Source organism: Lutra lutra, chromosome 9 (assembly GCF_902655055.1).
Source record: "Lutra lutra chromosome 9, mLutLut1.2, whole genome shotgun sequence".
Taxonomy (NCBI): Eukaryota; Metazoa; Chordata; class Mammalia; order Carnivora; family Mustelidae; genus Lutra; species Lutra lutra.
The window spans coordinates 99,311,383-99,335,478 of NC_062286.1; the positions used below are offsets into that span (position 1 = coordinate 99,311,383).

The 24,096-nt window shown below is 43.8% G+C and overlaps 1 protein-coding gene across 1 annotated transcript in view; it reads right to left on the minus strand.

Annotated features, from left to right (window-relative positions):
* Positions 1-18,787: 18,787 nt before the first annotated feature.
* SLC24A3 (solute carrier family 24 member 3) overlaps positions 18,788-24,096 on the minus strand; it is a 500,867-nt gene continuing 495,558 nt past the window's right edge. Inside the window, exon 17 of the mRNA XM_047746163.1 lies at positions 18,788-20,743. Within this exon, the coding sequence (XP_047602119.1) occupies positions 20,594-20,743 (150 nt within the window). The 3' untranslated portion in view covers positions 18,788-20,593. The remainder of the gene's footprint in view (positions 20,744-24,096) is intronic.

Genomic DNA, 24,096 nt, shown 5'->3' on the forward strand with positions numbered 1-24,096 from the left:
GCACCATGGAGCAGGAACAAAGGCAGGTTTGCAAGTGAGAGGAATCTAACTATTGCATGAAGTTCCTTTGAATTAATATCTTGTACCATGTTGGGGGCAGTGGGCTACAAAGGGGACATTTTAGGGAGGGAAAGGCCATGCTTTTAATCAACATGCTAGGAAACTAGAGGAATCTCAGTCCTGTTTAGCTGAATCTCTTGTGAACATTGCATGTATAATGAGTGATTTCAATTGAAACCAGTTGGATATCCATCATATTACCCAGCACTTGGAAAAAAAAGGCCAAGAGAGGGTTGGGATTAGGGGTAAGGCTAGTCTGTCCTTTTGGTGTCATACTGAGCCATTATTTAACCCATCCACTTAGAGATTACAGAGTCATGTCGGGGAATGAATCTGTGCTTGACTCACTACTGTTGATTAAGGCTTGGAACGTTAACTTGTGCGTGTTGAGAGAGGCAAATAGTTTCCTTCAGTAAAACAGATCACCAAGTCTGGTTGCCCTGGTGCTGGTTAACTGGTCTTGTATGTAGCACTTTTCACTGTTCTCTTTAGAGTCCTTGGGTATAGTCCAAGTCCCCACACCCTTCCATACTCTTTGGACCAGCTTTACCCTCTTACTACTTCCCATGTCCATGAGTTAATATATTTTCAACCTCTATTTCTTCCCTTCTTTTTACAGGAGAGTAATTGTGAAAAACTTTTTTGAATAGATACTTTTGACCCATGTTTGGACTTTTTATCTGTATCCTTATTTTGGCGGCAGAACATAAATTATCTGTCAACATGCCAGTGGTGTTTTTTCTTGAGCCTTGTAGGTCCTGGGGGAGGAGGCCATGGATCAAATTCCCTCAAGGGCTTTGCTCTTGCATGTGCATAGAAACACATGAAATGCCAGAATAAAATACCTCATTTGTTTTCATCCCATGTTGATTTGCAAATGCAATTCTGTAATGATAGCTCTCAAAAAAAAAAAAAAAAAAACGCGTTTGGGGGCTCCTGTGTGGCGCAGTTGGTTAAGCATCCCACTCTTGGCTTCAGGTCAGGTCTTGGTCTCTCAGGGTTGGGAGATGGAGCTCTTCCCCCCACCCCTCCAGGGGGCTCTATGCAATGGGGAGTCTATTTGAGATTCTCTCCCTCTCCCTCTACTGTTTCCCCTGCCTGTGCACTCACTCTCTCTCAAATAAATAAATCTTAAAAAATAACTTTTGTATAAGGAGGGGAGAGGGAGGGATGAATGTTGATTTTATTTATTTTTAAAGGGTGAAGGATTTGTCTTTTATAAATTTTTAAAAGATTTTATTTATTTGACAGACAGTGAGAGAGGGGAAAACAAACAGAGGAAGTGGGAGAGGGAGAAGCAGGCTTCCCACCGAGCAGGGAGCCAGATGTGGGGCTTGATCCTAAGACCCTGGGATCATGAACTCAGCCAAAGGCAGATGCTTAAAGACTGAGCCACCCAGGTGCCCCTGAATGTTGATTTTAAATAGTTGAATCTGATTTTTAAGGTACTTAGGATGGTCTGAACAGCTGTGAAAGAGGCATTTAAAACCAATTCCCAACTGTTTAGTTTTATATTTGGATTGGGAGCGCTAAGTGAGGAAATGAGTATGGGGACAGCAGGTCCCAAGGCAAGGAAAATTCAACACTAAGGAAAGTGCAGGGGCGGTTGGTGCTAAATATCTAGACTTTGGCATGCAGAACTGCAATTAAATTACTCTCATGAGCTGCAGGAAGACTGGTTTTTATTCCCGCGTACACCGAGAGGACTACACAACACCACCAACACAAGAGATGACTGTTGGTGCTCCCCTGGGTGAAGCAGTCATCCAACCTCCCAAGCCCTGTGGGCTGAGTCATCCGCTACTCCACTTCCTGGCTCTGATGGTTCCTGGCTTCGAACTTGACCACTATCCAGCTGGGCCCCAATTTTCGTTTCAAAAATTACAGCCTAAATGTCCTCCCAGTGGGACCTGTCCCCACACTCATTACCAAAAGCTGTTGTTACATAAACCACTCTCCTCCTTGTTCTATTTTCTGCCCTTTTTTTGCTAAGTGCAATGACTTTGTTGGTTGAGGTTTTTTGGTTGCTGTTTTTAATAGCTTCACAGGAGTAATTTCTCATCTTGCAAGTGAAGCAAAAATCTGGTGGGACTTTGGAAGGTAAAGAATAGAATCGGTTCCCAATTTCACTGTAGAAAGGAGACAGACCTGCTTAGTCGATCAGTACAATGCAGGAATCTCCGATGTTAACAAGGTATCTGGCAGCATATCCCCTGTGGGTCCACATCTAAAGAGAGGGGTGAATTTCAAGATGAGGTGAGATACACCCTGAGTTAGATCTTGGCCTTTCAATTCTCTATAGTTTCTCCTTTACCCCCAACTTATTGGAACTAAACCATAACCCTATTGCCCTCCAAATTCACCAGTCCATCCCCAATTTCAAATGTGTTGTTCTCCATCATCTGTGTCTATCCCCATTTGGCTTCTTTTTTTTTTTTTTTTTTTAATTTTTTTTTTTTCAGCATAACAGTATTCATTATTTTTGCACCACACCCAGTGCTCCATGCAATCCGTGCCCTCTACAATACCCACCACCTGGTGCCCCCAACCTCCCACCCCCCACCCCTTCAAAATTCTCAGATCGTTTTTCAGAGTCCATAGTCTCTCATGGTTCACCTCCCCTTCCAATTTCCCTCAACTCCCTTCTCCTCTCCATCTCCCCTTGTTCTCCATGCTATTTGTTATGCTCCACAAATAAGTGAAACCATATGATAATTGACTCTCTCTGCTTGACTTATTTCACTCAGCATAATCTCTTCCAGTCCCGTCCATGTTGCTACAAAACTTGGGGATTCATCCTTTCTTTCTTTCTTTTTTTTTTTTTTAAGAGCTTTATAAACATATATTTTTATCCCCAGGGGTACAGGTCTGCGAATCGCCAGGTTTACACACTTCACAACACTCACCATAGCACATACCCTCCCCGATATCCATAACCCCACCCCCTCTCCCAACCCCCTCCCTCCATCAACCCTCAGTTTGTTTTGTGAGATTAAGAGTCACTTATGGTTTGTCTCCCTCCCAATCCCATCTTGTTTCATTTACTCTTCTCCTACCCCCTCGACCCCCCATGTTGCATCTCCTCTCCCTCATATCAGGGAGATCATATGATAGTTGTCTTTCTCCGATTGACTTATTTCGCTAAGCATGATACCCTCTAGTTCCATCCACATCGTCGCAAATGGCAAGATTTCATTTCTTTTGATGGCTGCATAGTATTCCATTGTGTATATATACCACATCTTCTTTATCCATTCGTCTGTAGATGGACATCTAGGTTCTTTCCATAGTTTGGCTATTGTAGACATTGCTGCTATAAACATTCGGGTGCATGTGCCCCTTCGCATCACTACGTTTGTATCTTTAGGTTAAATACCCAGCAGTGCAATTGCAGGGTCATAGGGTAGTTCTATTTTCAACATTTTGAGGAACCTCCATGCTATTTTCCAGAGTGGTTGCACCAGCTTGCATTCAAACCAACAGTGTAGGAGGGTTCCCCTTTCTCCGCATCCTCGCCAGCATCTGTCATTTCCTGACTTGTTAATTTTAGCCATTCTGACTGGTGTGAGGTGATATCTCATGGTGGTTTTGATTTGTATTTCCCTGATGCCGAGTGATATGGAGCACTTTTTCATGTGTCTGTTGGCCATCTGGATGTCTTCTTTGCAGAAATGTCTGTTCATGTCCTCTGCCCATTTCTTGATTGGATTATTTGGTCTTTGGGTGTTGAGTTTGCTAAGTTCTTTATAGATTTTGGACACTAGCCCTTTATCTGATATGTCATTTGCAAATATCTTCTCCCATTCTGTCAGTTGTCTTTTGGTTTTGTTCACTGTTTCCTTTGCTGTGCAAAAGCTTTTGATCTTGATAAAATCCCAGTAGTTCATTTTTGCCCTTGCTTCCCTTGCCTTTGGTGATGTTCCTAGGAAGATGTTGCTGCGGCTGACGTCGAAGATGTTGCTGCCTGTGTTCTCCTCGAGGATTTTGATGGATTCCTTTCTCACATTAAGATCCTTCATCCATTTTGAGTCTATTTTCGTGTGTGGTGTAAGGAAATGATCCAATTTCATTTTTCTGCATGTGGCTGTCCAATTTTCCCAACACCATTTATTGAAGAGGCTGTCTTTGTTCCATTGGACATTCTTTCCTGCTTTGTCGAAGATGAGTTGACCATAGAGTTGAGGGTCTATTTCTGGGCTCTCTATTCTGTTCCATTGATCTATGTGTCTGTTTTTGTGCCAGTACCATGCTGTCTTGATGATGACAGCTTTGTAATAGAGCTTGAAGTCCGGAATTGTGATGCCACCAACTTTGGCTTTCTTTTTCAATATTCCTTTGGCTATTCGAGGTCTTTTCTGGTTCCATATAAATTTTAGGATTATTTGTTCCATTTCTTTGAAAAAAATGGATGGTACTTTGATAGGAATTGCATTAAATGGTAGATTGCTTTAGGTAGCATAGACATTTTCACAATATTTATTCTTCCAATCCAGGAGCATGGAACATTTTTCCATTTCTTTGTGTCTTCCTCAATTTCTTTCATGAGTACTTTATAGTTTTCTGAGTATAGATTCTTAATCTCTTTGGTTAGGTTTATTCCTAGGTATCTTATAGTTTTGGGTGCAATTGTAAATGGGATGGACTCCTTAATTTCTCTTTCTTCTGTCTTGTTGTTGGTGTAGAGAAATGCAACTGATTTCTGTGCATTGATTTTATATCCTGACACTTGACTGAATTCCTGTACAAGTTCTAGCAGTTTTGGAGTGGAGTCTTTTGGGTTTTCCACATAGAGTATCATATCATCTGCGAAGAGTGATAGTTTGACTTCTTCTTTGCCGATTTGGATGCCTTTAATTTCCTTTTGTTGTCTGATTGCTGAGGCTAGGACTTCTAGTACTATGTTGAATAGCAGTGGTGATAACGGACATCCCTGCCGTGTTCCTGACCTTAGCGGAAAAGCTTTCAGTTTTTCTCCATTGAGAATGATATTTGCGGTGGGTTTTTCATAGATGGCTTTGATAATATTGAGGTATGTGCCGTCTATCCCTACACTTTGAAGAGTTTTGATCAGGAAGGGATGCTGTACTTTGTCAAATGCTTTTTCAGCATCTATGGAGAGTATCATATGGTTCTTGTTCTTTCTTTTATTAATGTGTTGTATCACATTGATTGATTTGCGGATGTTGAACCAGCCTTGCAGCCCTGGAATAAATCCCACTTGGTCGTGGTGAATAATCCTTTTAACGTACTGTTGAATCCTATTGGCTAGTATTTTGGCGAGAATTTTTGCATCTGTGTTCATCAAGGATATTGGTCTGTAGTTCTCTTTTTTGTTGGGATCCTTGTCTGGTTTTTGGATCAAGGTGATGCTGGCCTCATAAAATGAGTTTGGAAGTTTTCCTTCTATTGCTATTTTTTGGAACAGTTTCAGGAGAATAGGAATTAGTTCTTCTTTAAATGTTTGGTAGAATTCCCCCGGGAAGCTGTCTGGCCCTGGGCTTTTGTTTGTTTGGAGATTTTTGATGACTGTTTCAATCTCCTTACTGGTTATGGGTCTGTTGAGGCTTTCTATTTCTTCCTGGTTCAGTTGTGGTAGTTTATATGTCTCTAGGAATGCATCCATTTCTTCCAGATTGTCAAATTTGTTGGCGTAGAGTTGCTCATAGTATGTTCTTATAATTGTCTGTATTTCTTTGGTGTTCGTTGTGATCTCTCCTCTTTCATTCATGATTTTATTTATTTGGGTCCTCTCTCTTTTCTTTTTGATAAGTCTGGCCAGGGGTTTATCAATCTTATTAATTCTTTCAAAGAACCAGCTCCTAGTTTCGTTGATTTGTTCTATTGTTTTTTTGGTTTCTATTTCATTGATTTCTGCTCTGATCTTTATGATTTCTCTTCTCCTGCTGGGTTTAGGGTTTCTTTCTTGTTCTTTCTCCAGCTCCTTTAGGTGTAGGGTTAGGTTGTGTACCTGAGACCTTTCTTGTTTCTTGAGAAAGGCTTGTACCGCTATATATTTTCCTCTCAGGACTGCCTTTGTTGTGTCCCACAGATTCTGAACTGTTGTGTTTTCATTATCATTTGTTTCCATAAATTTTTTCAATTCTTCTTTGATTTCCTGGTTGACCCATTCATTCTTTAGAAGGATGCTGTTTAGTCTCCATGTATTTGGGTTCTTTCCAAATTTCCTCTTGTTATTGAGTTCTAGCTTTAGAGCATTGTGGTCTGAAAATATGCAGGGAATGATCCCAATCTTTTGATACCGGTTGAGACTTGATTTAGGACCAAGAATGTGATCTATTCTGGAGAATGTTCCATGTGCACTAGAGAAGAATGTGTATTCTGTTGCTTTGGGATGAAATGTTCTGAATATATCTGTGATGTCCATCTGGTCCAGTGTGTCATTTAAGGCCTTGATTTCCTTGTTGAGCTTTTGCTTGGATGATCTGTCCATTTCAGTGAGGGGAGTGTTAAAATCCCCTACTATTGTTGTATTCTTGTCGATGTGTTTCTTTGATTTTGTTATTAATTGGTTTATATAGTTGGCTGCTCCCACGTTAGGGGCATAGATATTTAAAATTGTTAGATCTTCTTGTTGGACAGTTCCTTTGAGTATGATATAGTGTCCTTCCTCATCTCTTATTATAATCTTTGGCTTAAAATCTAATTGATCTAAGGATTGCCACTCCTGCTTTCTTCTGATGTCCATTAGCATGGTAAATTCTTTTCCACCCCCTCACTTTAAACCTGGAGGTGTCTTCGGGTGTAAGATGAGTTTCTTGTAGGCAACATGTAGATGGTTTTTGTTTTTTTATCCATTCTGATACCCTGTGTCTTTTGATTGGGGCATTTAGCCCATTAACATTCAGGGTAAGTATTGAGAGATATGAATTTAGTGCCATTGTATTGCCTGTAAGGTGACTGTTATTGTATATTGTCTCTGTTTCTTTCTGATCTACTACTTTTAGGGTCTCTCTTTGCTTAGAGGACCCCTTTCAATATTTCCTGTAGAGCTGGTTTGGTATTTGCAAATTCTTTCAGTTTTTGTGTGTCCTGGAAGCTTTTAATCTCTCCGTCTATTTTCAATGATAGCCTAGCTGGATATAGTATTCTTGGCTGCATGTTTTTCTCATTTAGTACTCTGAATATATCATGCCAGCTCTTTCTGGCCTGCCAGGTCTCTGTGGATAAGTCTGCTGCCAATCTAATATTTTTACCATTGTACGTTACAGACTTCTTTTCCAGGGCTGCTTTCAGGATCTTTTCTTTGTCACTAAGACTTGTCAATTTTACTATTAGGTGACGGGGTGTAGACCTATTCTTATTGATTTTGAGGGGGGTTCTCTGAACCTCCTGGATTTTGATGCTTGTTCCCTTTGCCATATTGGGGAAATTCTCTCCAATAATTCTCCCCAATATACCTTCTGCTCCCCTCTCTGTTTCCTCTTCTTCTGGAATCCCAATTATTCTAATGTTGTTTCGTCTTATGGTGTCACTTATCTCTCGAATTCTCCCCTCGTGGTCCAGTAGCTGTTTGTCCCTCTTTTGCTCAGCTTCTTTATTCTCTGTCATTTGGTCTTCTATATCGCTAATTCTTTCTTCTGCCTCATTTATCCTAGCAGTGAGAGCCTCCATTTTTGATTGCACCTCATTAATAGCTTTTTTGATTTCAACTTGGTTAGATTTTAGTTCTTTTATTTCTCCAGAAAGGGCTTTTATATCTCCCGAGAGGGTTGCTTTAATATCTTCCATGCCTTTTTCAAGCCCGGCTAGAACCTTGAGAATCATCATTCTGAACTCTATATCTGACATATTACCAATGTCTGTATTGATTAGGTCCCTAGCCTTGGTACTGCTTTTTGTTCCTTTTTTTGTTGTGAATTTTTCCGCCTTGTCATTTTGTCCAGATAAGAGCTTATGAAGGAGCAAGTAAAATACTAAAAGGGTGGCAACAACCCCAGGAAAATATGCTTTAGCCAAATCAGAAGAGATCCTGAATTGTGAGGGGGGAGAAAGGGGATAAAAAGGGGTTCAGAAAGAAAGAAAAGAAAAAAAAAACTATTAAAAAAAAGAAAGCCGATAAAGAAAAAATATAAAAAGAGGAAAAAATATATATATATTAGATAAACTATTTAAAAAACGTTAAAAAAAGAAAACGGTAAAAGTTAAAAAAAATTTAGCAGAAGAAGAGAAAAAGAAAAAAAAATTGAAAAAGAAAAAAAAAATTAAATTAACTGCAAGGCTAAAAAATCATGGGGAGAAAGCCATGAGTTCCGTGCTTTGCTTTCTTCTCCTCTGGAATTCCGCCGTTCTCCTTGGTAGGTGAACTTGGTCCTGGCTGGGTTTCCCGTAGATCTTCTGGGGGAGGGGCCCGTTGTAGTGATTCTCAAGCGTCTTTGCCCCAGGCGGAGTTGCACCGCCCTTACCCGGGGCCGCGCTGAGTCATCCGCTCGGGTTCGCTTTCGGGAGCTTCTGTTCCCTGAGCGCTTTCCGTAGAGTCCGGAGGACGGGAATAAAGATGGCGGCCTCCCGGTCTCCGGCCGGGAGGAGCCGAGAGCCCGGGGCCCCACTCCTCAGTGCGCCCTCAGAGAACAGCGCCAAATGACTCCCGTCACCCTGGCCTCCGGCCTCGCTCCGAGCTGACCGAGCCTGCGACCGGTTCAAGGCAACCCTGAGCTGAGAGTCACTCCTCGGCTCTGTCTCTGCAGCCGGCTTCCCCGTTCTAATACCGGTAAGCTCTGCGACACTGAGACACCCCCGATCCTTCTGCGACCCTGCGGGACCTGAGGCCGCGCTGACCCTGCCTGGGCTTCCAGTTAAGCCTCTGGAGCGATGTCCCTCAGCAGAACAAACTTTTAAAAGTCCTGATTTTGCTCCGTTGCTCTGCCGCTCGCCGGGAGCCGGCCCCTCCCCCCGCGGTCTATCTTCCCGTCGCTTTGGATTCACTTCTCCGCCAGTCCTACCTTGCAGAAAGTGGTTGATTTTCTGTTTCTGTAATTCCTGTTCTTCTTCTCTTCAATCTCCCGTTGGATTTGTAGGTGTTTGCAATCTTTAGATAAGCTATTTAGCTGATCTCCCGCTACCCGAAGTAGTCTCAGCCTGCTACTTCTCCGCCATCTTGACTCTGAATCTGGCTTCTTTTTTTTAAGTAGGCTCCACATCTAGCATGATGCCCAGGGCTGAGCTTGAACTCAGGATAATGAGATCAAGACCTGAGCCGAGATCAAGAGTAGGACGCTTAACAGATGGAGCCACCCAGGCCCTCCCCACCCCATCCAAATGGCAATTCTTATAACATACACTGACCAGTGACAATATAGAGTGCAAATGGCTATGCGTCTTCTGAAGGGCAGAGCGGCTATCTACATGCAGAGCTTCTCAAACTTACACTTCTCAGTGTTTGTACAAATCACCTGGGGACCTGTTTAAATACAGGTTCTGATTCAGTAGGTCTGGGTGAGGCCAGAGATCCTGCATTGCTAACAAGCCCCCAGGTGATGCTGCTCCTGCTGGTCCAGCAACCACGCCTTGAGAATGGCTGCTCTAAGGCATACTTCTGTTTCAGGGCAAAGCAGAAGGGGCACCTTCTCCGTACTATGGAAGGAACCAAGTCAGCCCCTTAATAATCCTCTCCCTGCTCTGTCTCATAATGCAACTGCTAATTATATGCAATTCTTTACAAGTAAATTTAAATTAATTTTAAAAGACTAAACATTTTATTCCTAGTTGCATGAGGCCCCTCTCAAAGGCTCAACAGCTACACCTTCCGACAGCTACCCTATTGGACAGCAAAGATGTAGGGCATTTCTATCACTTCAGAAAGCGCTACTTGACAATGCTGTTCTCTAAAAGTTCCAAAAATCTCTTTCTAGTTAAAGCCACTAGCTTAAGCCCCACCCACACTTTGAGTAGCAGAAACCTGTGGAACACGCAGCATTTCTTTTCCAATCTGCGCAATATCACAAATGGTCTGATTATACTTCCACGGGCCCTGGTTCTGAATCTTGGACACATGTAGAAATACCTGGGAGCCCGACAAAGGTAACCAGGTAACCCAAATCAGAATTATGGTGGGGGGTAGGGTGGGCGGAGTGGGATGGGCACTGGGAGGCTTAAATGCATCCCAGGTGATTCTAATGTGGGACCAGGGTAGAGTCACTGCTTTAGGCAGGAGTTCGATACCATGACTTGCACTGACACGCAGAGTGAGGAGGGTTAGGAAATATTTTCTGGGCATGTCAAAATGCACGGCTTTCTGCAGCGGGAGGGGAGGAGTCTACACTCCTCGGTCCGAGCAGCCAGCAGACTCCTTCATTATGTCTACGCACAGATATTTTCAGTGACTCCATTTTCCGGTGATGTCTCCGAGAAACAAGATTGAAGCTTTAAAAATTATTATTTTAAAATTCTATTAGGAGCTAAGAAAGCGGGGCCTCTGCCCAGTGAAGTTGAGATAGTCAGGGACCATGGGAGCAAGCCCTAAGTGAAAAGCCTTATGCACTTGCGACGCTTTCTGTTTGCTGTTATTATTAAACTGCTTCGCTCACAGGGCAGAAGCAGGATGCCTCCGCATTGACAAGCTGGACCTAAACCAGAGGACCCGGCTCCAAAAGGCAGGGAGGGGCTGCCTGAGTCTGCCAATATCGACCAATCAGGAAGAGACCCTTCCAACCAATCAGAACCATGTGGCCCTCCCCCTCCTTCCCTCATTAGCATATTGTACCTGGTGTGGGACCTGAGCGGGAATTTTCTCCATATGAGCAGGCTTCCATTTTGTTTGAAAAGGACAGCCTAACTGCTCTTTGCTGGCGTTGTGGAAAGCACACGTGATCTCAGCAGACTACATGTGGTTAGGTCTTCTGAACTGCATCAAGCTGGACCATCGCAAACCCATTTTATGGTTCGTGTCCAACGAATGCCCGGAGATCTCCTTAACAAGCTGCTGATTTAATATTTACTAATACACTGTACAGATCTTACCATTAATGACCATGATTCTTCTCTAGGGGAAAACCCAAAATTTAGTAAGCACTGAACCAAGCACTGTCATTTTTCCCCCAAGGAAAGCATGCGGTGGGTGCAGATATCGACAGCTACTCCCTCAATCTCAACCCCTCCAGGCCCTAATAAACATTTGTGACTCATCGTGCTGCATCAAATCATGAATTTTAAGTGTGAGTAAAGATAAAAAGTAACTCTGACCTTCTGATGGCCATGAGACCTATAAGAAAATGAATAACCTATAATCACAATGATTGCAATGTTCTCTCTATTCTACATATTGTAACTATTTAAAATAGCCTTTGTCCCCAGATTGACTTACATGTGAAAGGGAAGTCAACTACATGAGGAGTTCTCCAACTTTGATGTATGTTAAAATGGCCTCATTCAAGATGCCTGGCCTCTTTTCCCAGCCGCCAGACTAAGATTGGGAGCATTCCACCAGCCCTACTGGAAAGTCCTGACACACGTCATCTGCTTATCACAGCTTGGCTTCTCTGGAGTCCTATGGCCTAGCAGTCCTTGCATCAGACAGTAAATCCTCTGGGGTTTTTTTTTTTAGAGGTCCAGAACTTGCACTACATTTGGGGCTTAGAAAAGATAAATATATTTCCAGCCATTGCCAGCAAAAAGCAGATATGCCACTTTTTCTTTGAAATAACTGTGTTTTTAGTCTCTGAAACCCTAAAAATTCTTTCTGAGCATGACAAGGGATGAGAATTTGTCAAAGAGTTTTGGTTTTTCTAAGAGATACTATCCAAGTTATAAACATTAAAAAAATCCCGGCAAGAGTAAAGATGGAATTCCAATTACAGGGGAACTGTAGCATCCAGAATAACTTGCAAACTCTTTTTTATCTCAAAACTCATGCCAGGCTTGCTGACTTTCTATAAAATATATATTAATTTCAAGAGGAAATCATCTTTTCTCTAGTCTAAATTAATAGAATGTCGACTTTGGCAGGGACCTCAGTGATCATGTGATCCTACACAGTCATTTGGGAGAAATTCAGATACCCATATGACAGGATGGGATAGGACTTCTGCCCTGGGGTCCAGATCTAGCCGGCTCCACTGAATTATGGCTTTCACAGGAAGAAGGATACTATTATGGCCACTATGTCATTATCTAGAGTTCAAAAGTTGGGTTAGAAATGTTCCCTGTTTTTAGACATGGGGACAAATGGTACAGTATATGGAATATAGTTAATAATAGGTAACTTTTTATGGTGACAGATGATAGCTAGATTTATTGTGGTGATCACTTTGTAAGGTATATATAATGTCTATATATAAATGTTAAATCACTATTTTGTACAGCCGAAACTAATATAACTTGTATGTCAACTACAATTCAATTTAAAAAATGTTCCAGTTTTTATTCCATGTATCACAGAACCTGTGATTATGCAGGTAAACATAACCTATAGTTATGCCCTGACCACCCCTCACTGTTCTGAGGACTTTGAATGGTGCACATCACATCGCCGCTCAGTTGGCAAAGAGAAGCTCTGAGAGACCCACCTCTGGCCACCTTCGAGCCAGCAAAAGGGAGAAATCGGGCCAGACAGCCTATGATGTGGGAAAAAATGCCAAGTGGGAACAGTCAGGACCGTGGACAGTAGAGAAGCTCGAGAGAAGAAAGGGGGACCAGGTGGGACTTGAGATGGGTCCTCACTGTTTTCCAGATCACTGAGTCACAACTGGTGACTCTCAGAAGTAACAGTGATACATGACATCGATTTTCCTGACGAGGTACAGGGGAAAGCTTAGCACTCACCCAAAAAGGCTCTCTTGTTCCAGAATTCCTATATAGAAAGTATGAAACTTTCTGTGTAGCCAGTCAACCCATGTTAAAATACTAAGGGGACACAACTTCTTTCTGAAACAAACACTAAAAGGCAGTTTAAAAATGTGGATTTCTATTAGATCCCTTTTGAGAATAATGTTAACAATTTTGTTACCGTGTTCCTCCAAAACACATTGAAACCCAGTGCCTCCAACTCCAACGGATTGATTTGCCTCATTTATAACAGATGAGTGAATTTCTTGGCATGGATTTCCTTTATATATTCAAATTTGTTTGTCCTCCTAAGGCATGTGTTGTTAGTTAATATTCAGGTGGCAGATGAAATCCTGTCTTGAAGTCTAAAGGGCTCCTTCTACGATGGAGGGGTCCTTGCATGCAGGAGACAGGAAATGTCACATTTGGTTGTAACATGACTCGTGTGGTCTCACATTAACACTGCTACCCTGGGAGCATGTTTCATGATCAATGATGTCCCCTCTAGGAAGAGACGCTGGCGATGGCTCCATAGTGCATAGAGAGATTTAGGGTGTGATGTAGAACATCTCCTTGCTTTGGGGCACAAGGCCCCTACTGCTACCATAGGCAAAGCATAAAATGTTTTATTTCTGGAAAGGATGACTTTCCCCTCCTCCTTGCCTCCCCTCCTGATTATGCATACCGATATCTAAACCCACTTCCTGACTCTGAGCAAAACCTTTAGCGGATAGAAAAACATGGCTTTGACCACACCTTTAGAGCACAGGGTGTCCCTGAGGTTCCTGTAGAAAAGCCAAAAGCCCACATCCGAGTTAAGGTCTGGCCATGGGCACAAACCAAGCCCGTTCTGTCCCCTGCCCAGGAGTGGCAATCATTTTCCAGGTGGACAATGACTGGGGGCCACAGCCTGCGTCTGGAGGTTTCTCCATGCCTGGTTGGTGTGTGTGACTGGCCATGTTCTACTTTGATTTTTTTACGCGAGTGTGTAAAGTGAGTTTGTGTGATTGTTTGAAGCATTTGCGGCCTTGAAGGCCAACGCTGGTGTAAACTCTTTCTTTCTTTTCTGAGCCATGACATCTTTGTTGGATAGATTTGCATCGGAATAAACTTTTTAGATTAGAAAGTTGTACATGGTTGTAATGTGTGAATGGGAGTTCACGGGCAGGAAATTTCTCCTGTGTTCGCCATTAGTTTCTCTTATTAGAGGTTTTTTTTTAAAGATTTTATTTATTTGAAAAAGAGAGTGAGCGTGCGAGTGGGGGGAGGGGCAGAGGGAGAAGAAGAAGCAAGGGATCCTATTGGGGACCTTGACCCCAGGACCCAGGGATCATGACCTGAGCTGAAGGCAGACACTTACACGAGGCACTGAGCCACCCAGGTGCCCCTCTCTTGTTGGAGTTTATAACTAAGCCCTTTTCAACTTGAACAAATTGGTGGTTGCCTATGTCCATCTCTACTGAGCTGATAACTCCACCCAGAATCTTGGCTTTCTCTCATCTCATTTTAAATCATTAACTTTGATCTGTTTTTTTTTTTTTTTTTTTAAGATTTTATTCATTTATTTGACAGAGAGAGAAATCACAAGTAGGCAGAGAGGCAGGCAGAGAGAGAGAGGGAAGCAGGCTCCCTGCTGAGCAGAGACCCAGATGCAGGGCTCCATTCCAGGACCCTGAGATCATCACCTGAGCTAAAGGCAGAGGCTGAACCCACTGAGCCACCCAGGTGCCCCTGGTTTGGTTTTAATTTAAAAGACTCTGAAAAACAATCTGAAGGTTTTGAAGGGGTGGGGGGTAGGAGGTTGGGTGAACCAGGTGGTGGGTATTGGAGAGGGCACGGATTGCATGGAGCACTGGGTGTGGTGCAAAAACCATGAATACTGTTACGCTGAAAATACATTTAAAAATTTAAAAAAAAATAAAAAAATAAAAAGACTTTAGAATTAAAAGAAAAAGTTGTTTTTGACAGGAAGCAAACATATTGCAGGATGATAGAGAATTCACATTATCGAGTTGCCCAAATTTCTTTTCTTACTTTAGCCATATGTAAATCTCAGTGTAAAATTTTGAAAGAATGAAATAAATAGTACACCTGTGTGTGTGTTTGTGTGTGTGTGTGTTGCATAAGCTGTAATATTGGCTGGGACAAAGGACATTATTTACACCAGTGGTTCTCAAAGTGGGACCCAGACCCAGCCGTGGTAGCATGTGGGGGTTGGTGAGAAATTCAAATTTTTTGACTTACTGAACTGGAAATCTATATTTGAGTAAGTCTCCTGGTAATTCTAATTGGCACTTAAATTTGGGAAGCTTGGATTTTAGACCACGAATGTAGGTAAATGCATTTTCTCATATATGAAGTTGAATAGAGTATTTGACTCTTAAGCAACTGGAAGGAATATTTCAACCTGACATGACAATAAATTTTTAGATATTCTGAAACTGGTTGTTTGGACCTGTCAAAGTCAACAAAATAAATTCTGAAACCATAACAGTGGGCGTTTTGCTTTAAACCCACTTGTGGTTAGAACATCTGAACATATCCCACACCAAGCATGGGAGGGAAATGATACATATGATTTATGTATCAAAAAGAAGGACACAAACCTAAGTAGAGTACATCTTTATTTCTGCAAGAATTTAAAAGTATTAACTTTCTGCTGAAAGCACCTTAGTGCATAAGTGCCTCCCTTTTTATCAATGGACTGTGGGTCTGGCTCACGATCTCTTGAAACAACTGCCACGGTCCTGAAGTTACTCGTCACACTTCATTCCAACTTTTGTATGCAGTTTTCTGGAATCAGTTACTGGACAAATTGTCTCAACAAAACAAAAGAGGTGATATCACCATATTCAATTTTTGATAAACAGGGTAAGTTTGAAGTCTCATAAAAAAGAATTATCATGTATGTATATATGCATACATTTATGTAAGTTAATTTTAGCAGGAAAACCCTGAAGTGGCATCTATGCCAATGTTGTCTTAAATTTTCCCTTCCCTCCTACCTGTTGTGAAAGAAAAGACCAAAACCAAAATGAGTAGTAACTACAACCATTCACTACATTTAACATCTCTACAGCTTGGTAAGAGTGTTTGCCAAATTGAAGCTCAGTAAAAAATTAATGGGACTACTGGCCACAATTTATTAAGGAAATAAATGTTCTGAGTGCAACAGGAAGCTATCTAAGAGCTTTTGGTGGAATTTTATTGCTCTGCCCTGGTTTTGAAACTAAGCAGAAAGCTTAATGTGAAATCAATTCTGGGACATCACATCATCTATCTTATGCATGTTGCTAATCCCAGGCTTGTCCATGGCTTTAGAGCCTAACTTTTTAGCATCTCTAAGTGCCCCACATCTCTGCAGGATCATGCCATGGACACATGGCATTTTATTTATCAGAGAAACATTGGCTGAACCCACACCATTCCTCCTGAAGTTGTATCATAACAGACAGCTGGATATTTGTACAGTTTTCAAAGATCTATTGGATTGTTTTCATAGAGAGTTTTGATGTCAGATAGATGGTGTGTATGTGTGTGGGTGTGTGTGTGGGCGGGGGGAGTGTGTGTTGAGCAGCCATTGCAGAAAATAGAAAAATAAACGAGACTCAATAATTAGTATGAGCCTACACAAGATTCAACATGGAAATCCCATCTACTTCAAAATTACTGATCAAAATGGGTCAAAGTAATTAGATAATTAGCCTGCGAATGGGACAATCATCCAATTTTGAAAAGGTGAAAATAAATAAATCTTAGAAGGAGCACCACCAACACCAATTTCTCACTTCCAATTTCTCCCAAGAGTCTGAATATTTCCATGACCAATTAGGTAAAGCTCTAAGGCTATACGTTTTGTTACATTGTATTGCAAGAAGGATATTATTCCTATTTTATATACCACAATTCAAAACCGTCTGGACCTTAGAATATTATCACCCCTCTCACCCTATTTTTAAACACTTAGGCTTTTCTTTGAAGCCTGCGTGCGTAAAGTGGGTTCAGTGTCTCGCTGTCTGAGACATATAGAATCTCAAATCTCTAGCACTCACATTCATGACCACAAACTGTAAGCGTCTGCAGCAACAGACTTAGGAAAACATAATCACCTACCTATCCTCCAGCCAGGCCTTTTTGGAAGCGGATAAAAAACAGGTACCTAAAAAAGGGCACTACCCCTAAAAAGTGGTTAGAGCATCTGACCTTCTGTACTTTCCTTCAGAAGGAGGCAGAAGCCTTCTGGAAACTTCCTGGTGTTGCGGCCTCTCAGTGCATCCAATGCCATCTATGTGTGCCGGCAGGGGCCCAACAGGCCAGGCGTGGTTGGGAATGTATTTTCCGGAAGCAGAGAACTTTCTGGCAGTTCCTTCTTGTGGAGTCAACTCAGATGTGATAAGGAAGAAGTGTAAATTCCAGTATCTGCCTTCCCTTGCCCCCTTATGCACAACATCACAGCCTGGGGAATTCTCCAACACACTCCAGAAAATTGCCAAGAGGGTTACTTGGTTTCTGGTGTTACTGTCAGGTACGGCCTACTGAAGCAACATTCTTGCCTCATATCCATTCTAACCCCTCCCAGATAAATCCCAGAGCAGTGGAAGCAGTGAAAATAGCAACATCAGCTCTTTTGCATCATTGGTGAGCCTGCTCATTTAGAACCACATTTTCAGTCGGTAACTCAAGATACAGTCGTGCATGGCAGGGATCTAGGCAGAAATAGGCCAAGTGCTCATTTCATATAGGAAACTGTCCCAGTTCCTAGGTTGGCAATCATTATGCATGGGAACTTTACCTTATCCTATGTTTTTCTCTTTGAGAAATTTAGCATGGAATGACAGTGTCTAAAGATATTATACAAAGCATGCTTGAAAGAAAAACATTCAAGCTTCAGATCAAATGTTTTGTCTGAGACTAAAGCTTATTAAGACCAATATAAAAAGCACCAATCGGAATAATGAAAATACCCTGTCTGTGGCCAGCATGTATTTATAAAATGCACAAAGAGAGTGGTAAAACATTTTTAGATGTCAACACTCAAAGCTAAGTACTTTTTCCCTCCAACCTAGGGGGGGAAATAGATATATATTTTGTGTATATACACATAATAATACACATATATAATACACAATACATAATCTATATATATATAATACACTATATATATAATAAACACACAGCCAAATATATATGTATATATATATATATTTTTTTAATCTTTTTTTTTAAGTAGGCCCTACACCCAGGTGGAGCCCAGCATGGGGCTTGAATTCACTACCCTGAGATCAAGACCAGAGTTGAGATCAAGAGTCAGGGACTTAACCAACTGAACCACCCAGATGCCCCAAGAGGAATATATATATATATTTTTTTACATAATTAAATAAAAGTTGGTGCTATGACTTACCGGCATTTTTTCTTCTGATTCCTATAAATAAATTGTTGCTTCAGGTGGAAACCTGGCTTGTTCACTAACCTTGGTCTACTTTTAGATCTGGGTAATTATTTCTTGGGAGTCACTCAGGATAAGAATGGGGCTTATTACAAAATTGTGTTAGTCTCCCTTTGTAGGAGTTAGCTTCAGGGATGTCTGAATTTTCGCAACTGAGAAGTAGTCAGATCAGACAGGATAAAGAACTTGAATGTTGCTGAACATTATCAGCAGAGCTGGAATTTCTTCCTCTCACTCCAGCTGAAAGAATTCCTAATAAAGCGTTGCACGGACGCTACAGGACGACAGATCCAAAGTCCCTGCAACCTTGAGAGAAGACCCACAATTTGCAACTTCATACTTGCAATCCACCAGACACTTGCCAGCTTTCCAGGTGAGCCCACCCAGAAAGAGTAGAAGCACGAACACCTGGCCGCTTCCTTCCAAGCGTACTGGTCAGTGTAGTTAAAACAGGCAACACCCTAGGAGAGGAAGTAAAGTGCGCTGCTCAAGGAAGGATACAGAACAGAGAAGTTTATTTTACATGATCCGTCCAAGAAAACAATCTCCATAAACCAGTGCAAAATGTGCAACAGAATCAATACGTGTGTCTTAGCTCTGAGAGCCCAGATTGGTGATTTCCTCTCCCGTTCCTCCTTCGGGCAGGTGCCCCATCAGCTAACGCTGGCCTCGGTTTGCACCACTGACAGAAAACATTCAACCAATGTGTAGCAGGTTATTTTTACAATTCATACCAGAATGTGTACAAGGGACGGGGGCAGAAAACCATACTGAATGAATGATAAGTGATCAGTGCTTAAAGTAAATACAGGGGGCAGCACGGGCAAGAATCCACAGTTTCAATAAATACAAGTGTAACAAGCATGGGTGGGTATCAACTCGGTGGAATTAGTCTGCATAATAATTCAGCATCATACAAAATCTAGCAGGGCTGTTGAGCAGTGATTGGCAACAACGTTCACAATAACTTAGGCCCTTGAGCAAGTCTGCATTGAACACATTCTGTGGTTCCGAAGGCGTCAGTCAGTTCTCTGTTTTCTCCTTCCCAGGCCATCCCTCCAGGATGGGAGGGGCGGAGCTGGGGCAGCTTGGTGGAGGCGTCCCATGAGGAAGGACGCTGGCCCAAGAGCCAGCCGTCAGGGTCCAGTGTACTCAATACCGAGTGGCAAATCGGGACTTTATTGACGATGTCTGTGCAAAGTGTGCTTCTCTCCATTTTCCAAGAAACCAGTGTCTGTAACTCCTGCACGAAAAGCAGTGGTGGCCTCTGGGTCACTCCCTGTCACCCCACAAACACCAAGCGACGAGCGCGCATCTCAGGGACTCACGAGCTGGGAAGCTTCTGGCGCTGACTGCCCGGCCCTGTCACAGTCGGGGAATGGAACCGGGGCCCCTCGTCCAAGGCCTCAGGCAGGCTAGAACTATTGCTTGAGAGACTAGAAGGTACCTAGTGAGAAAAAGATGATCCTAATGGCTACGTGGGAAGCGGTTTTCTTCCTCGAAAGCCTCGTGCCCCCTGGGTAACGCCTATGGGACTTCCGGGAGGCGACCTCCGCTATGAAACGTCACGCGTCTGTCCCCGGTGGCCCCGCCCACATGTGCGTCTCCTATGCGCTACATCCCTGCCTAGTCTACCGTGCCTGGGATGCGATCCCAGAACACACGGCAGGGACAGCCTGTGGGGCTCATCTGCTAATCCAGAGCCCAGTGAAAGAAGAGGCAAGAGAAGCTCTCCGTCTCTGGAAGAAAAGGAAGAAAAGGGGAAGCCCCCCTCCCCAGGTGAAACGACCTCCCCAAACCCAATCACCTAGGCATCACCTCGAAACTTAACGAAATCCCAGATACTCTCTAGCATCGATATACCCTCTCCTCTCTATTCCTTTGACAGTCTCAGGTCATAAATTAGGTTTGTCTTTCATCCAATAACTTAAAAAAGGAGGAGGGATTGTAGTAAGTTTTGCCTGGCTTGGGCCAGTTAGCAGCCAGTTTTGTTGTTGTTGTTGTTTTCCCCCTAGAATCTCAGTCACTGTTCAAAAATGGAGCTTGAAAATTCACGCGGATGTCAGAGTCTTCACACGGAGGAGACGGGAAGGGGTGGGCCGGAGGAACCCAGGGAGGAGGACGGGGAGCAGGGAGGGGCGGGGACAGCCTGGCCACCGAGGCAGGAGCGGAGGCCTGTGACCAGCGCGGGAGAGCCAGAGGCCCCGGCCCCGGGGACGGGGGCGGCCCGCGTGACTCGGGGTGCGGCTGGATCTTGTATTGCACAGAAAAGGAGGCCCAGGGCTCGGTGGGTGGCCGGGCGGGTCAGTGGTCGCCACACATGGGCAAGTTCACAAACGTGAACACGTTGAACTCCGTCATGATGGAGAAGCACAGGAATACGCCGTACAGGAAAAGGCACCCGCACCCGAGCTTCTTGTCCAGCTGCCACTTGTTCAAGTGAACGCCAAACACCTGCAACACACACAGCAGGGTCAGAGGGCGCTGGAAGAGGCGGCACCGGGAGGGGAGGGGCGGAAGTGGGGGGTGGAGGTGGGAGAGGGGCCGCCGGTGGCGGACCTCACCGAGCACTGATTGTCTCTGAGCACCCTTCAAGCTCATCGCTCACGTTTTGGAAGATCAGAACACCAAAATCAAGAAGGGAAGTCAGAACTTTAAAACAACTTTAAAAAGTCATAACGATGGGACCAACCGACACAGGCACTGTGGCCACCACCCTAACCCTGGACTTCAACCCAGCACTGCTCTGTGCCCGCAGCCCCTGTTTTCTCTTCAGCCTCTTGTCCCCAAGCAGACCCTGGCTCTTCCTGAGGACGCATCTCCTGGCAGGTGGTGGCCACTATCTCTTCCATTCCTATGTCTGGAGGCAAAGTAATTGTACCCTTTGCTCCTCACTGCTGCTTTCCCCAAAATACCCAGCTTGGAATTTAAAGCCTTCTAACAGTCACACTCCATCCCACCTGGCTACAGTCTGCACTGCACACCCGGCCTCTAGCCCTCCCCTTTCCTCAGATCCCCGAGTCCCACTCACTGCCACTCCTATCTACAGCACCCGAACGTCCTTCCCCACGATTTCACCGTCCATGAAGAGGATTTTCCCAACACCTGTCCTCCACCCCATCTCCAACCTGCACCTGCACTGCACTAGTCTCATGTGGCCACCCAAATCTGGATATAAGTAATATTAAAAACTAAGTTGCTCAGTTGCACTAGCCCCATGTCACGGGCTCCACACCCACACGTGGCCAATGCCTGCTGTCAGTGCAGGTGCAGGCACAGGCCACTGGACAGGTTCTGCTGGACACTCCTGCAGCTGAGATCCGGCGATGAGCAAGAACAGAAATGACTCTATCCTCTTAGTGTCCTTTATCCCACTCTCTGACTGCCATCTCCTCTTTCCAGCTTAGTCCGTCTGGAAGCCTCCCTCCCGAAATTCTACAGACCTGCAAGGACCCAGAACTCATTGCTACCACCACCATTCCACCGCACGCCATCCCCTGGACCCACCCATGTCCCACCTTACCCTGCTGAAATCCCACCAGCAATTTCTAGAACCATCCCTGGGCATCTACTGCCATTCATTGGCCTCTCTGGTGATGTCGGTGAAGCCTCAGCCTTGGGTTTGAGCCCAGCTTCCAGGGACTCCACCTTCCTTCCGTGCTGCTGACCAAACCTGGAGGAAAATGCCTGGCCATGCCGAAGGGTCTCCCGTTAATTTCAAGCCCACAAATCTCAAGCGGGCCATTAATGGCAATCCTCCCACATTTCTCTAAGTGCGCACTCTCTCCTTTTCTTGGATGGTTGTTTCCAGCCTTTCCTCTCTTCTCAGACCCCCCTTAACCCCTTCTTCCCCCTTCACTCTCAGCACATGACCATGTTCCCATCCACAGAGCTCCCACCACCAGATCCACTTGCTTGCCTTCTCTCCTGATAGTGAGGACCTGATGCCCACAGCCCTGTCCATAGTGCACTCCTCCACATGTGTACGCAAGTCCACCTCCCTTACCACTCGAGACATGGCCCCAGCAACTGCCCCTCTTTCGTATCTGCCTCCCCATGCCACCTCTGGATTACTCCAACTGGGATACAAGAATCCTGCTCCTTCTCTCCTCTTAAAAAAACAGCTACATGGCGATTCGCAGACCTGTACCCCTGGGGATAAAAATATATGTTTATAAAGCTGTAAAAAAAAAAAAAAAGAAAAAAGAAAAAAGAAAGGATGAATACCCAAGTTTTGTAGCAACATGGACGGGACTGGAAGAGATTATGCTGAGTGAAATAAGTCAAGCAGAGAGAGTCAATTATCATATGGTTTCACTTATTTGTGGAGCATAACAAATAGCATGGAGGACAAGGGGAGATGGAGAGGAGAAGGGAGTTGAGGGAAATTGGAAGGGGAGGTGAACCATGAGAGACTATGGACTCTGAAAAACGATCTGAGAATTTTGAAGGGGTGGGGGTTGGGAGGTTGGGGGCACCAGGTGGTGGGTATTGTAGAGGGCACGGATTGCATGGAGCACTGGGTGTGGTGCAAAAATAATGAATATTGTTATGCTGAAAAAATAAAAAAATTAAAAAACAAACAAACAAAAAAAAAACAGCTACATTTTTTTCTGGATAGACATTTCTCTCCTTTCTTTACAGCAGGGTGACTTGAAAGAGTGGTAAATACCACTTTGTCCAATTTCTCTCCTTCCATTCTCCATTAACTTGTTCTACTTAACCTTCTGTCTCATTGCCCCACACAACCACCCTCTCACCAAGAACACCAATAATTTCATATCGCTAATCTGAGTGGCCAGTGCTCAGGACTCACCTCCCTGAGAGAGCCGATCACTCCCTCCACCCTGAAATACCTTCTCTACTTGGCTTCCAGATGCTAGACTCCCCTGGTATTCCTGCTACCTCCCTAATTGAGCACTCTGTTTCTTTTGGTGTTTTATTATCATCATCCTGACCTCCGGAGGGCACCAAGACTCGGATGTTGGCCCTCTTCTCTTTTCTGTCCTTGCTCACCCCCTTGCTGCCTGCATCTAATTGCATGTCTTTAAATACCATCCACGTTCTGGGGCCTCCAGCTTGAATGTTTCTCCTGAACTCAGACTCATCTTTCCAGTGGCTTTTTTGACCTCTCCCTTGGGTGTCAAACAGGCACTGAAAGCTCACGATGTTTGAAATTGCTCTTCCCCCACCGCTGACAAACCTACTTCTCTTCCATCTTCTAGCAACCCCATTTCAACATCCCAGGTGGAGGCTAGCCTCATCTCCTACAGGTTGTACAAGTGTAGCTGTAAGCATGCGCTCTGATGTCAGATGGCTTGCCCCTTCATTCATTTGGTGTCAATTCCTCTAGCGGTCTCAGATGTTCATCTGTATAATGGGGCTGGTAGAGCGGCTACTTGATGGGCATGTGGTGAGGTTCAAATGGGAAAATGTATGCAAAGCAATGAGCATAATGTGTGGCTATGACAGGTATCATAAGCCTAGGTCACATGAGACCCAAAGAAACTCCCAAGCTACAGAACAAAGAATTACATAGATTCCCACTTTTGTGTAAGGCAGTGTTTGCCTTAGCAAATACTTGACATTTGACTCACAGCATGATCCTGTCAATGACCTCTAGATTCCTGCCTGCTCTTCTGAATTCCTGTTCTCTAGCATATGGACGTTCACATGCCAGTGTAATTCAATGTTTCCTTGAACAGTGTAATTTGAAAGTTTCCTTGAAAATTTCAGGAAGAAACACACTGCATCTCAATGTTTTCTAATGTGAAAATTCAACTGCCTACTTGTATGTTAACAGATAC